Source organism: Moschus berezovskii, chromosome 14 (genome assembly GCF_049115385.1).
Source record: "Moschus berezovskii isolate FMDL1 chromosome 14, NW_MosBer_1.0, whole genome shotgun sequence".
Taxonomy (NCBI): domain Eukaryota; kingdom Metazoa; phylum Chordata; class Mammalia; order Artiodactyla; family Moschidae; genus Moschus; species Moschus berezovskii.
This window is the reverse complement of record NC_142473.1, coordinates 51,861,605-51,877,205: the sequence shown is the minus strand read 5'-3', so window position 1 is coordinate 51,877,205 and position 15,601 is coordinate 51,861,605. Positions and strand designations below refer to the sequence as shown.

At 39.4% G+C, this 15,601-nt stretch overlaps 1 protein-coding gene across 1 annotated transcript; it reads left to right on the top strand.

Annotated features, from left to right (window-relative positions):
- Positions 1-1,594: 1,594 nt before the first annotated feature.
- Positions 1,595-13,345, top strand: LOC129553877 (tripartite motif-containing protein 5-like). Its single transcript, XM_088843127.1, has 8 exons — positions 1,595-1,798; positions 6,621-7,104; positions 7,667-7,762; positions 8,557-8,787; positions 11,028-11,050; positions 12,235-12,335; positions 12,612-12,638; positions 12,870-13,345. Exons 2-8 carry the CDS (start codon positions 6,682-6,684, stop codon positions 12,929-12,931), a joined length of 963 nt encoding a protein of 320 aa, XP_088699253.1. The 5' UTR covers positions 1,595-1,798; positions 6,621-6,681; the 3' UTR covers positions 12,932-13,345.
- The last annotated feature ends 2,256 nt before the right edge of the window (positions 13,346-15,601 follow it).

Below are 15,601 nucleotides of genomic sequence, written 5' to 3'. Positions count from 1 at the left end.
GGGGTTATTGATATTTCTCCCAGCAATCTTGATTCCAGCTTGTGCTTCTTTCAGCCCAGCGTTCCTCATGATGTACTCTGCATATAAGTTAAATAAGCATCACAGTCAAAGGCTTTGGCGTAGTCAATAAAGCAGAAATAGATCTTTTTCTGGAATTCTCTTGCTTTTTCTGTGATCCAGCGGATGTTGGCAATTTGATCTCTGATTCCTCTGCCTTTTCTAAAACCAGTCAATGTGTACACCATTAGAAAAAAGAGGAAAGAGGGAGAAGAAATATTTAAAGAAATCCAGCTTTTCTTTATTTCCAATCAATAATCCAGTATTTATTAAAACTTGAGGATTCCAACAGAGTCAAAGTTTAAAAAAAAAATAACGTGGATCAGGAATACCTGCTCTCATCCCTACTTGTTCCCAAGAATTCCCAGTTTCTTTAACTTTGGACAACCTTTGATTTGACAAGAGATTCTAAGGAGGATTTTTTTTTCCAGTTTCTGTGTCTGTATGTATATGCACATACTCATATCTTAGCTCTCATTCCTTCCACAAATTGGATGATGTCCAACCAACTTGGGGAAAGCAAACTACTGAGTCTTCAGATGCAATTCTAATCTCATCTGTAAACAACACATTCACAGACACACCCAGAAAGAATGTCTAATCTGGGCACCCAGTGACTAGTCTTGTTGACACGTGTGCTCAGTTTGTCTGACTCTTTGCCACCCCTTGGATGGTAGTCTGCCAGGCTTCTCTGTCTATGAAATTTCCCAGGCAAGAATACTGGAGTGGGTCGCCATTTCCTACTCCAGAGGATCTTCCCAATACAGGGATTGAATCTATGTCTCCTGGGTCTCCTGAATAGGCAGGCAGATTCTTTACCACTGAGCTACCTGGGAAGCCCCTTGTTGACACATAAAATTAACCATCTCACTAATTTTCCTACTTTATCATTATTATGTTAAGGTCATAGGGATTATATGTTAAATAATATTAGATGATATTCCCCAATAAATGACACTCCTACAGTTTCATCTTTCTCAGCCTCTTTAGGAAAAGTGTCAATTTGGTCATATCATGTCCATCTCCTGAAAGTCGGCATCAGTGAACAACTGCTCTGTGATTGCCCCTCTGACCAACCACCTGAGTAATTTCAGATTTGTTGAGCCATTTCCTCTAACATGACGTAATAGGATAGACCGGCTAGATTCACTTATTTTAGCTTATGGACACGGGCCAGGGGAGAGCACGGCAGCGTTGCTGCCTCAGGGAAATCCTCAGTGTGGGTCTTCACTGGGGTAAAGGGAATACTTTACTCTTTACGCCAGACAGCTTATTAGTAAGGAAACAAGACAAGTTGGATGTCTGTGAAATTAACTTGCTCAGTAAGTTTAGTTTTCCAAAGGATAGAATACTTTGAAGAGATGGGAGAATAGTTTCCAGGAGGAGAGCTGAGATAGAAAAAAACTATCACTGACCCACCAGGCTCAGGCACAAAAGCCTTGTCATTGCCCACAGAACCTATGCGGAGAGCTTCTATTGGTCTGCAGTTTATCTTGTCCTTTCCTGCCCTTACTCCACACTCTTGAATTTAACTTTCATTTCCCCTCACCTTCTAATAGGAATCTTCTTAGGGGCGGTCAGGCCCTTGATGTGGTGACTGAATCCTGAAAACATCTGCCCAGGTCCTGCCTTCACTCTTCTCCAAGGAAATACAACTTCTCCACTGGTGTCTGAGGATAGCTGAGTAGTTTGTAGAGGACAGAGTTTCCAAGACACAGTAGAAAAAATTAAATCTTCTTGGGTGAGTTTTATTTGTTGTGTGGAAGCTGTTCTAAAGGGGGAAAAAGCCCAACTTTCAGACTTCCTGCTGAGAGTGCTGATTGAAGATATGTCTGGGAAGGGGAACTATTACAAGAAGCAGGGTTGGAATAAAGCAAATGACTTTATTGTTTCTTCCTTGAAAGGGATGTTTATTTCTCAAGGCTGAATCTACCCACAGCTCCTTCCCATTCTGTGAGTTTGAACTGCACCTTGCTGAGGACAGTCATTTATCTGCATGACCGTGTAGGTATATTCTCATTCCCTAGGCTTGCCCAGGCTCAGGTGTTGGATGCTATGACATCTGGAAGGTTCTGCAGCCTCTCATGAATTCTATTGTCCAGACACAGGGAACTGCTGCACTTCCTTACATCCCTAACCTGTTTGTCCTTCTCCTTGAGCCAGATCGACCACCTTGAACCAGCTCAGCTGAGAGATCAGAGGCAAGGGGAGCACATGGGAAGAATTTCTAGAAGTGACATCTGGAAGCATTTAACATCTAATAACAGTGATATCTAACTTTTATTTTTAAAATCTTACTTGATTGGTATTAATGATATAAAAGGATGTCAGAGAAGTATTATCATAACAACATGGAAAGTAATTTAGAGGAGTCTCTCCTTCCCCCCCCTTTCCTCCTTCCTATAGAAGTTTCATCTGCATCCACCTTTCTCAGGCACATGGATGACACGAGTCAAATCTTTTTCCTCGCCCCAATTTCCCTTCTTCTGACCAAGTCTCATTTTATCAAGGTTGACTTTGGAGACAGTCACCTCTGCCACCTCTGCCACCCTCTCAGGCACAGTCAGTGTTAGGCCCTTGTCTTCTGAACTCATACAGTTCACCTCTGTCAGGCCAATTGCTACAAGGCCTTAGAAATGTTTTGTTACTTTAGTTTTTCAGGTTTTACTTTGCTAGTATTGTAAGGTATTTATATTAAATAATAGTAGATGACTTCCTGGGAAATATTACAAAACCCAATTTCACATTCCAATTGTATTTGGGACAAGTGAAGTTTTCTCATATAACATTCACAACTTGTGGCTATATTATGTTTAGAGAAACAGTTAAACTGCAGTCACAAAAGAAGAAAGTCATCTCGATCTTACTATTTCCCCTTTTATGTAAATATTGTCTTTTTATGTCCTTTATGTTTATCTTTGGCTGTTATATCTGAGGTGTTTTAAGTTTGTATATTCATGAGCTCCAAGTTAAAAGATCAAAGGTAAGGATCAAGCTTCTGACATTATGGGAGTCAAATGACTTAAGTTTCATCAGGCAGATGCCATTCATGTTCCCATATCTATCTTCCTGTTGTCGAGGGAAGCCTGTATCACTGCTTAGAGAGTGGTGGGGTGTCATCCTTCAGGTATGAGGACTAGTTCCTTCATGTCTCTTTGTGGATCTAGCTGCTTTGATATTAGATCCTTGGAGCACTGCAAGGAAAATACATTTTGCCATTTCATGTCTGAATGCATGCTCTGTGCCTCCCTTCTTTATAGGCTCTTGATGCATCTAAGCGGTAGCTGGATCTTGACTAGGATGAGAGATAATTGGAGGCCCCTCACCACATTTTAAGCAAAGTTTTAGCTATAAAATGATATAATGTCTACCCCTGACCTTGATATTCATTAGTGTGTTATCTTGTGCGCCTACCAAAATGCACTTAATACATCCAGACTAGTTTTACTGTCAAAAATGTGGCCTTAAAGTGAACGGTTGTTGCAGAGCCGTGAAAGACATCAGGATTCTTGGCCTCCAGAGAACAGGAATTCAATCTGGGACTAGTGATGAGGCTTGATTGCTCAGAGCTTTGTTTAACAAATTTTTATTAACGTACAAAAGAGATAGACAAAGCTTCTGACATAGACATCAGAAGGGGGAAGAAATAGTGCCCCCCTTGCTAGTTTTAGCAAGCTGTTTTTATGTCTGTTAGAAAGCTATTAATCAGATAAGAGAGACACCTCAAGGCTGAGGGAGTTTCACCAGGCCCCTCCCCCACAATATGCATTTTTGAGATGGGATGACACAAGGTGTGTCATCCCCCAGCCGTAAAACAATTGATATGAATACTGGTTTGTTGAGCTATTATCTGCCCAAGATTTGAGAAAAGAAAAAAAGTTAGTCTTAGGTGGAACCACTTTGAAGAAAGGCAAATTCCAAAGCAAATACATAGTTTCATTAACATAGCTTATGAAAAATATTTCCATGAGAAAAACATGTTGGTTAGCTCAAGGTTTGAGAAAAGTTAAGTTCAGGTGGAACAAAGTGTCATCATAGCAACACAGAATTTTAAGAGAAAGCTTCTTTTAATTTTGTATAGAGAAGGAAAAAATTCTGACACTTGTTTGTTTCCTCCTGCCGCTTAAGGGAGGCATAAAAAATGTCTGACACTTGCAGCCTATTTCCTCCATTTGGAGATCCCTGGCCTTCCTGCCTGTTACCCTCCCAAAATTCTGCTGACTTTTTACTTTATTGTAACCCAGTAGGCTTCCCAGAAAAACAAAATATACACACATACACTCACAACACAAAACAAACAACAAGAATAATAACAAAACTTAGAAGAGTAAGCCACTATTACCTTTACAGGTAGAAAAATTCCCAGACTGATGTTACCCCTTGTCCCCACATGTCTAGTCGAACTCCCAATCTTGTCCTTTTACCTCTTCTTATCTCTCACTCTCACCTGCTGCCCAGCATTTCCTTCATTACCCCATCCCTGAAGCTATCATCCTCTCTCCACTGAGCAACTGTGCCTGCATCCTACCTGATCTTCCCAATCCACACTGGGTCCACCCAACATCTCACAGCCCAAGGGTACAGATGGTCATGCCCCTACTCCTCTCTGATGGAAAAACATTGATAACTTCTCTTGACTCTTGGAGATGGGTCCCTGAATGTTACATAACTTGGGAAGTGTCATCTTTAATGTCACTGCAGCCTCTTGGGACGCAGAAAGCCTAGCAGTCCTCTGTACACCAGCCACACTGGCCTTTTTAAACACACACAAGATGATATGTCTTCCACGCACAACTCATTTCCTCTTCCTGGTACGTTTATTTCTTCTTTCCCATTCCATGTTTCCTTTATCTTCTTCAGTTTGCACTTTCACTGTTGTGTTTTCAAGCTGAAACTCTTGGATAATCCTTATATTCTCCAATTTGATTTCTAAACAAGATCTGCATCTTCTTGGTAATGTTTTCCACATTTATTCTTTTTTGTGTATACAAATATATATATATATGCACCTAAGGCTGAATTTTTATTTACTATTACTTTTCAGGTGAATATCAAATTAATAGTGGTTTAAATCATCTGTTTAGACTCATATTTCTTTTTCATGGATATTAGCCTAGTTGCTAGCATATGTTACTTATTAGTGATAATTAGTCGAATGATCTTGCCCAATATATTGAGGTTTTTTTTCAAGACTGACATTTATTTCACCTGTGTTTATGTGCTTTCGGATACCTGACTTGTGTGATCTGTTGAATATATTGATACTACCTCCCTCCTATAATCCTCTTATACACACACATCTTTGGGCTCTTATCAATATTCTTGACCTATTTCCAGGCCAAGGTAAAATCACTGTTTACCCACAAAGACTTCCCAGTACCTCCCAAGTGATCTGTATCTCTTCACTTTCACACCCCCACTGCACTGGGTATTAATTGAGTCCATGAATTTGCCTTTGTTTGTCTTTGATTAGCTCAGTGTGTAGGAGACAGGCCCCTGAAGGAGGACCCTCTAATACATTAGGATTAGTTCCACTGTGTATTGAAGATATGTGATCTTTGTAAGTCACCATCTCTCTTTACATACTGATAACGGGTTTGCTCTTACCATGTACGGACACACATAGTCAAATATTATATGTGTGTGCTCAGTTGTGATCAACTCTTTGTGACCTCACGGACTGAAGCCCACCTGACTCCTCTGTCCTTGAGATTTTCCCAGCAAGATTACTGGAGTGGGTTGCCATTTCCTCCTGCAGAGGATCTTCCTGACCCAGGGATTGAACCTGAGTCACCTGCGTCTGCTGTATTGGCAGGCAGATTCTTTACCACTAAGCCACCTGGGAATCCTTGTCATATATTAAAATTATGTCATGACAATAAGGGAAATCATTGTAAAAGTCCAACAAATGATGACAATGATTACACTGTGATAAGTCTTCAGAGCAGGTCTATGTGATAAGAGAACACTTAAGGATAGTTTACTGAAGTCCAAGAGGCAGTCATACTGATATTTTTATACTGAGGATAATTGGGGCATGGAAAGATGGTGGGTCACATAGGGATCCTAGTGGAAAATATGTCAGGTCATCCTTTTGTTTAGTAAAATTAAATAATAAATATAATTCCACAGATAAGGATGTAATTTGTCATGTGACATGAATCAAGAATAAAGTATTTGAAATTATTATGAAATGTCTTTACAGAATTGTATTGGTTTCTGCCAAATATCAACATAAATCAGCTATAGGTATACGTATGTCCCCTCCCTCTTGAACCTCCCTCCCACCTCCCTCCCCATCCCACCCCTCTATGTTGGTATAGAGTCCTGGTTTGAGTTCCCTGAGTCATAGAGCAAATTCCCATTCAATTAAAAAAATAAATAAAAATATTTAAAGTATTATGAAATGTCCTGTTTACCAGGTCACCAAGCTCCTTATCTGTATCTTCACGTTTCACTTTTGTCCCTCAATAATCTTGTATTGGACTGTACTTAATTCATTCACAACTAGTATCTTGCATTTCTTTCTAACTCTGCCCCTTTTTAAACCTTCCAACACACAGGAATCTCTGAGAAAGAATACCCTCAAAAGGCAGGACAAGTCAGAGCAATTGAGCAACTCTCATGGCTTCAGGAATCGTTGTGAACCTACAGGAGGAGGTGACCTGCCCCATTTGCCTGGAGCTTCTGACAGAACCTCTGAGCCTTGACTGTGGCCACAGCTTCTGCCAAGCCTGCATCACTGCAAACAACATGGTGTCCATGAGTGGCCAAGACGAGGAGAGAAGGTGCCCTGTGTGCAGAATTAGTTATGAGCTTGGGAACCTGCGGCCTAATAGGCATGTGGCCAACATAGTACAGAGGCTCAGAGAGGTCAAGTTGAGCCCAGAGGTGGAGCACGAGAGAAATCTATGTCTGCGCCATGGAGAGAAACTCATGCTCTTCTGTGAGGAGGACAGGGAAGTCATTTGCTGGCTTTGTGAGCGGTCCCAGGAGCACCATGGTCACCACACATTCCTCATAGAAGAGGTTTCCCAGGACTATCAGGTAAGAGAGAAGGATGGAGGAAAGACAGGTCATAAAGTGTTACTTGAGGGGAAATCTCCACTTTGCATTGGACTTTATTTACCTGGTCACCATGGACTTGAGGCCTGTGATCTCTTTTCTTCCTATGCTACCTTCTGATGTCTGAGGGATGTTTCTGTGAATTCCCCTATAAAGTAATGATCCTACACACAGACTTTCAGTCAGAAGCAGGTGGAGATCTGATGCCCAAAGATGCTCTCATGATGATTTTGAACAGGAGGGTAATGAGGACACTGGGTAGATTGATGTGTAAGTTGTTTCCCTGCTGCAGGATCAGGTTTCTTCTAGAACTAAGAGAATCCGTCTTCTTTGGAGAGAGAATGCTGCCTCCTATCTCTTGAGTCTTAAGAATATATTCCTCACCTCAGATTTTCTCCTAGGTCATAGATTCTACTAGCTGTTCTCTACAGTTTTTGTAAAGTGGATTCACTTTGGAAATCAGCCTCATTTCTCTCTCATTTGTCCTCTACAGTGATGCTGAGAAAGTCCATAGCTTGACTCTGGTGTGGTTCTTTTCTCACAGAAGAAACTCCAGGAAGCTCTAGAGAAGCTGAGGGAGAAGCAGCTGGAAGCTGAGGAGTTGGAAGTTAAAGTCAGAGCACAGACTGCCGCCTGGAAGGTAGGAGAAGGCACTTCCTGAGGGAGTTAGATATCTTGGACAGGACCTTGGGTGGTCACAAGTAGCGGCCTTCCTCTTTGTTCCCCGACAGTTGTCATTTGATTAGTCCTTTCCTTCATCCTATCCCTGATAGGGGTGGTGCTAAAAAGGGAACATATCACAAATGAACATAGATACTGGAAGGGAGGTATTTATATAGAGGGCATCTCTCATGAGGATAACAAGGGAATTTCATATTCCACTCCTGTCATGTGTTTTTGTCCTTGACTCTTCTGAATGAGACATTTAGCAATGGCTCATGGCTCTGTCCTGGCTTCCCTGGTAGCTCAGCTATTAAAGAATCTGCCTTCAATGCAGGAGACCCCTGTTTGATTCCTTGGTTGGGAAGATCCCTTGGAGAAGGGATAGGCTACCCACTCCAGTATTCTGGCCTGGAGAATTCCATGGACTGTATAGTCCATGGGGTTGCAAAGAGTTGAACACAACTGAATGACTTTCACTTTCATAGTTCTGTCAAACATAATCTGTCCTAATCATTCAACCTTAGCAGAAGGTGGTGGGAGGGAGTCAAGAGTAATACAGGAAGGCACGAGCATCCTGGACATCTGTGTGAAGATTGAGTCACAGCCAGGGGTCCCATTTGGCTATGAATTGTCTTCAACAATGCAGACTTGGGACTACTGTTTTGAAATGTGATGTAGAGAAAAAAGAAATATCATGTGAGCTTCCCTAATCATTGCTTCCCTCCTTTCTCTCTCTCTGTCTTCCTCTCTCTCTTTCTCGTACTCCTGAAGGATCAAATACAACATGAGAGACAAAATGTCAAGGCAGTGTTTCAAAAACTGAAAAAGAACCTTAAATATGAGGAGGTGAAGGAAATGCAAAAACTGAAGAATAAGGAGGAAGTTGGTCTACGTAACCTGGCAGACTCTGAGCATGTGCTGATCCAGCAGAGCCAGCTGGTGAGAAATCTCATCTCAGATGTGGAACATCGTTTGAAAGGATCAACAATGGAGATGCTGCAGGTAACACTGGGCAAGAAACCCCAGCATCTGTGACATGAACACTTGAGCTTTACTGTTTGTATGTTGTATAGCTTTCTATATTTTTAACTTCACCCTTCTTATATTGTTGAATGTAAAATATATGTCCTGTAGGTAGCAATAGTGGCTTTTTATCGGGTCAAAAAATCTTCCTTTTAATGGGGGTATTAATACAATGACATTTAATAATGCAATCATTGATCTGGTTACATTTTAATTTATCATTTTTCTATTTTCATTCTGTGTGACTTAGCAGCAGCAGCAGCATGGCTAGTTTTCATTCTTCTCTTTCACTTCAATTAGCTTCTTTTGTGCTAAGCAAATATCTCTGGTATAAAATATTGTTTAGCTATTTTCTAACTATGTATATTTTTTCATTTTTTCCTAATAGTTGCTCTAATGATTAGAATGTTTCCTATCCCATCATGATCTACTCCTGACTAACACCAACTTCATTTCAGTAAAAACAGAAACTTCCTGTACCACTGCTTCATTTCCTTCCAGCAACAGCACAATGATGCTTTTAATATTGCACCCAATCCTACAGGCTAATGCCTGCAAGCATCTGAACTTTTCAGAATAATGGGAAGAAAATTTCTCTTTTCTTCTGGAGTTTATGTTAGGAGATTTTTGCTTTCTTCATTAACTGAGAATAAAGTCAATATGAATGATAGTTGCTCAGTCATGTCTGACTCTTTGCAACCCCATGGACTATACCCCACCAGGCTCCTCTGTCCATGGAATTCTGCAGGTAAGAATACTGGAGTGGGCTGTCATTTCCTTCTCCAAAAGTCAATATAGGTGGAGTAAACAGAATTGGAGAAAGACACAGACCAGATTCTGATGACAAGGTTGGAGCTTCAAAATTAAGCACTGATTAAAGTTGTAACTGTATTCACAAAATTTTCTATTTATTGAAGTTTTATTTGATTTTTGTCATATACAAGAAAAGAGCAGAGAGACTTTGTTTTTTGTTTTTTGTGTGTGGACCTAACTGTTGTACTAGTTTTTAGTAACATGGAAATAAGTCTAATAGTAAAGACACCAAATATACTGATAAATATTTGCTCAAAGAAAACAATATCTGTGATGATTAAGAAGATTAGATGGCTACAAACTGTTAAGGACTTGAACAAAACTGACTCAGTACAAACTAAAGTGCAGATAAATGCTCTAGTTTTTGGACAGTGATTGAATGCTCATTGGTAACATTATGAAAATGGGATACATGGGAGGAGACAGTTTAGTTGATGAATAGTAAGTTACATATTAGACATCCTAAATTACTTATTCTTGTGAATTATTTTTTACTGAATAGATTAACAAGCATTTAAGAGTAAAATTGAGTAAAAGTAAAGATTTGGACAGAGAAGGCAATGGCAAGCCACTCCAGTACTATTGCCTAGAAAATCCCATGGATGGAGGCGCCTGGTAGACTGCAGTCCATGGAGTCGCTAAGGGTCGGACACGACTGAGCGACTTCACTTTCACTTTTCACTTTCACACTTTGGAGAAGGAAATGGCAACCCACTCCAGTGTTCTTGCCTGGAGAATCCCAGGGACGCGGGAGCCTGGTGGGCTTCCGTCTACGGGGTCACACAGAGTCGGACACGACTGAAGTGACTTAGCAGCAGCAGCAGCAGCAGCAAAGATTTGGAAATCAACTGCACGTGTGTATGCTGAACTTAAGGGCATGAAAGAGATCACTGATAGTATATAAAATGAGGCTAGAGAGACATGAAAAACACATACATTAATCTATTTGTTTACTTCCAGCCTCATAAAAGCCATGTAAATAGCTTGAAGAATATTAGGATTATGTATTCATCTTTGATTCTCCAAAGCCTGACTTCAAGTTTGGCAAATAACAGTATAACACTTGATACTTCTGTTGAATAAATTAAAGAACCATTAAATATTCAAATAGCCCCCTGGGACATTTTATGACTTTGCAGGAAAGTGAATATGTTGGTTTTTTAGGTTCTCTCATCAGCACATACTAAAAGCCTCCTGCTGTTACAAGTGTCAAAGCTATTTTACCTTTGTTGAAAATGTGACAGCGTCACAAGAGTCTTCTAGAATGATTGGCCTCGCTCTTGTCTTTACTTTTGCTCTCACATTGAGACCATCCTATTCACACAATCAGGGGTGGTGGGGATGTAATAAAGATTTCTAAGTGGGAGGATCTATTCCTTCTTGACTCATGTTTTTTTCCTCACTAGGATGTGAACGACATTCTGAAAAGGTACGTGTTGGAGACCAGAGATAGTTCATTTATAGAATAAAAATAATTAAAATCACTGACTAGATTTATCTGGTGGCCAATTAGAGGAAAATAATGGTCAAGGCAGAAAAAATGGTATATAGATTTGCCTTCAGTTTCTGCTCACAAATCAAGGCTAAATTTTTCCTATTGATTAAGAATGGACCAACTTCTACGGTAGATAATTGCAGTCATTGAAAGTCACAGAATTTAGTCAGTAGCCATAATAAGAATAATATGTTGCAATAACAGACTCCTGTGACCTCAAATATTTAATTCACATTTGGTGTCCTTATGCAACTCAGGTTTCATATTTAGCAGGTTCTTGAATTACCTTGGGAAGGTCATGTCTTCTTTATCTGCCAAGCACCTAAATTGGAGACAACTCTTTTATATTTGAACTTTGCCTTGGGTGTAGAAGAGACTTGGCCCTTCTATATCTTTCTGATTAGATTTCCAAAAACAGACTTGAATATCAAAGAATATTATGGCTGTGCTACAAACAATTGATCCATCTTGCTCATATACTCTAAAAGGCAGAATGGAAAGGTAGCATCCTTGTGTTTGAATCTGCATGTGTACATTGTAGCATCAAGATTTTTACAAACACATGCAATTTAAACCACTGTTGCTTTAGTATTCCTGATGTCCTATTTTTCAAGCGTTTGTCATTATTCCCAGAGAACCTGAGATCTCGGTATTCTGAGAGCCTCTGTATTGGGAAGCAGACTTTGAATCTGGGGACTCTCTAGACAGTGTTCTCATGCCTGGTGTGTCTCAAACACCTGGGAGCCAGGTCCTGCTACCTAACTTTCTGACATCTCCCTGGAACATGTATCTATGCGGGGATTTTTCCACAAATTAATTTTTTATGGTACTAAATTATTGTTTCAAATAATTTCATATGCTTTTTAGGAGCTAGAGAGGGAGAGGTTAATTATTTCACTAAAGAAGGAACAAACTCTCCTTCTGACAGGTCAATACAGTCCCAGGTCACAAAGAGGGTAACTAGGAAGGTGGACATTAGCACATTCCTTCTGGCTCCAAAGTCAAATGTCCATTCTCTCCTTTCCCAAGAGAGTTCAAGTGCATCAATGGAGTGAAAGTCAGTGGTTTTAGAAGAACAAGAAATCAGTCATGTGGGGGTCAATCTTTTTCTTCCCTAGGAGTGAAACATTAACCCTGAAGAAGCCAAGAACTCTCCCCAAGGAACAAAGGAGAATGTCTTCAGCTCTTGATCTGACAGACATACAGCGAGTTTATAACGGTGAGGAGTGCTACCTAAGTGGGTGTCCTTGGAATTCTTGTGATGGGGGTAAAATGGGGAGGAGGCTCCAATTTCTAGATGTGGATAAAGACAGCAAAACCAGATACTTTGTGCTGACGATGTGGTCATATTTGTGGGAAGTGACCGAGTGTTCGCTCATCTTCCCTTTCATCAGTTCAGTACCTCACCACAGCCCTTCCCCTAATCTGGAAAAAATAGATTTCAGAGCTGACTCCCTTGTTTATATATATTTATGGTTTATTATTATTATTTCAGGACTGACAGATGTGCAACGCTACTGGGGTAAGGAGACATCACAATGTTATCAAGCCACCCTGTTTTCATCATCTTTTAGGCTTTTTCATTTCCTATTAGGTGTCATATTTTAAGATGTCTGTTTTGACTCCCAGCACACACACACACACACACACACACACGCTACCTTTCCATTCAAGTTATTTTAAAGATCCCTTTTCCAGTGTCACAAATAAACCTACATCATAGCCCTAATCCAACTCTGTAATTTTTCCGTAGTTCACATGTTCCTGAATCTTCTCGCTAGGACCTTGCCATTTCTGAGAACCAGAAGCAATTGAGATATGTGTGCGATTTGGAACCAAACAATATATATAAGAATGATGATGTTGAAGATTATGGTGTCCTGGGCTCCCTGGTTATCACATCACAGAAATATCATTGGGAGGCAGATGTGTCAGAAAAACCTGCTTGGATCCTGGGAGTATGTGATGGAAAACAGCATGGATATAACATGAAGTTTCTATTTGAAAACAATGGAAATTGTCAATACGTTTACTGGAGATATCAACCTAAATATAGCTACTGGATTATAGGGTTAAAAAATATGCTCAGTTTGAATATGATGCTTTCGATGAGTCTTCTTCCTCAGGTCTCTTGATCTTAACCATCTCCCTGAGTGTTCCTCCCCATTGTATTGGGGTTTTCCTAGACTATAATACTGATGTTGTCTTATTTGTCAATGTCACAAACCAAGGAATTCTCATCCATAAATTCTCTTCATGTTCCTTTACTCAGAAAATGTTTCCATATTTCAATCTTGGGAAATGTAATGCTCCCATAACTCTGTGATGGTCAAACTCTTCAACTTTCTTAGATTCACACTCACTTCTTTGTAGTGTCTCTTGATATATGTGCATCTAAGACAGCTTTGCTTATCTACTATTGCCCCACCGCTCCATTTTGTTCAATTTAAGTGTCCTTAATTCATCAAAAGCTTCCTTGGTGACTCACTGGTAAAGAATCTGCCTACCAATGCAGAAGACATTCAATGTAGGTGGGTTCAATCCCTGGGTCGAGAAGATCCCCTGGAGAAGGAAACTGTTACCCACTCCAGTATTCTTGTCTGGGAAATCCCATGGACAGAGGAGACTGGTGGGCTACAGTTCATGGGGTCACAAAGAGTCAGAATGAGTTAGCCACTAAATGAGAACAACAACAATTCATCAATAGGGTGTAAGATTTGTTTGTGTCATATTTTCCCAATAGCATTTTTGCATTAGGAGAAAATTTTAATTCATCATTCCCCATATCCTAAGGAAAAATGACTTGCCTCATAAAGAAAGAACAGTATTGAAGGGATATCTCTGCCAAATTTTTACTATCTCATTTCCTCTCCCACTGACTGCTAAGAAGAAAGAAAGCTTTTCAACAACTTTTGTATATTGTCAAACACCTAGTTTAGGAGTCATTCTCTAAAGAATGAGTGTTAAGCAGGGTCTCTGTTTATCCATGATGTCCCTTATTCATCAAGGAATTAAGGAGAAAATATAATAAATGATATGTACTAAGAGAGGAAGTTTTGTGTCCAGAGTATTTGAGTTTCAAGACCTGTCTTTCTATACATTAGTGATATAATCTTGAATAACATCCCTAAACACTGTGCTTATTTTCTTAAAGTAATCTTGATATAAAAATTGCACCATACATAAGATCATTGTGAGAAGATAAATGTTACTAAATGTAAAGCATCTAAGTGTCTCAGCTTAAATATTTGATTTATTAATTAATGAAAAATAAAACCTTTGTCACTGTCTTATTAAACAGGTTTGTGCTTTCAGGGGCATAATGTTTTGTTTTATTTTTTATCGACCTCTCTTTTTCCAGATCCCAGACACCTTTGTGCCTCTGTCCAGACTACTCCAACCAGCTCTCCCTGTCACAGAAAACCATGTGTGTGTGTGTGTGTGTGTGTGTGTAATTACTGTTAGAATTTTATTATGGTTTTTGTGTTTCTACACACTGGCTCTTCGCAAGTAAACTAGATTCTATGATACTCAGGATTTCACTTGTAAGAAAAAAAAATTATACAAATTTTACCTGATTAGTATTGTGAAAGTTAAACAACACAATGTTTGAAACAATACCTGTAATTTCTAGCACAAAAGGGAGTAGTCCCATAAGGTTTCTGTTCTTTCTTTGGTTCCCTTTCACTGTGACTAAAATCACTTTAAGAATATATGCTAGTTTATTTTCAAAATTATTTCCATTTCTATGTTTTAAGAAACAGAATTCATTGATTAAGAGATTATACTTTTCTTTCAATTTTACCTAATTTTTAAATAAATCTTTCTGTGTATAAATAATTTTTTTTTCTTTCTTTTTTGGCAACACCAAGAGACACATGGCATCTTAGTTTCCTGAGCAGGAATCAAACTGGCACTCCATATACAGTGGAAATGCCAAGTCTTAATCACTGGACTGCCAGGGTAGTCCCATCTTTTCTTATTTCTAAAAACTTTTCTGCAGTAAATCTGTCTTATTGAAATTGAATTTTGATTTGTCACTTTGCCCAATTTTTAAAATTTATCATTCCTGATAATATGTTAAGACTCAGAAGTGTAATTGTGGGATTTGTTACCAATTTTGTAGCTAAGTGTTTGTCTGCTCTGATCAGACTTACTATTGCAATAAGGTGAAAGTTGTCAGAAAGAAAAGTCTCTTGTCTTCCTTCTTTGAGATATGAGGGATTATTCCTGAAATGGATATTCATTTGGGGCTTGGTGGGATCCCCATGTCTTTTGGAATTTTTGTGCCTAACTCTTTCAACAGAGTCAGAGTTTTAAAATAAAATGTGGATTTTTGGTGAAGCAGTATCTGCTTTATCCCTGCTTATTCCCAAGAATTCTCTACTTCTTTACCTTTGGAAGCCCTTTGATGAGTCAAGGATTTCCAAGGAGGATTTTTACAGTTTCTACATGCATGTGCACACATACCTCCATGTCTTGGGA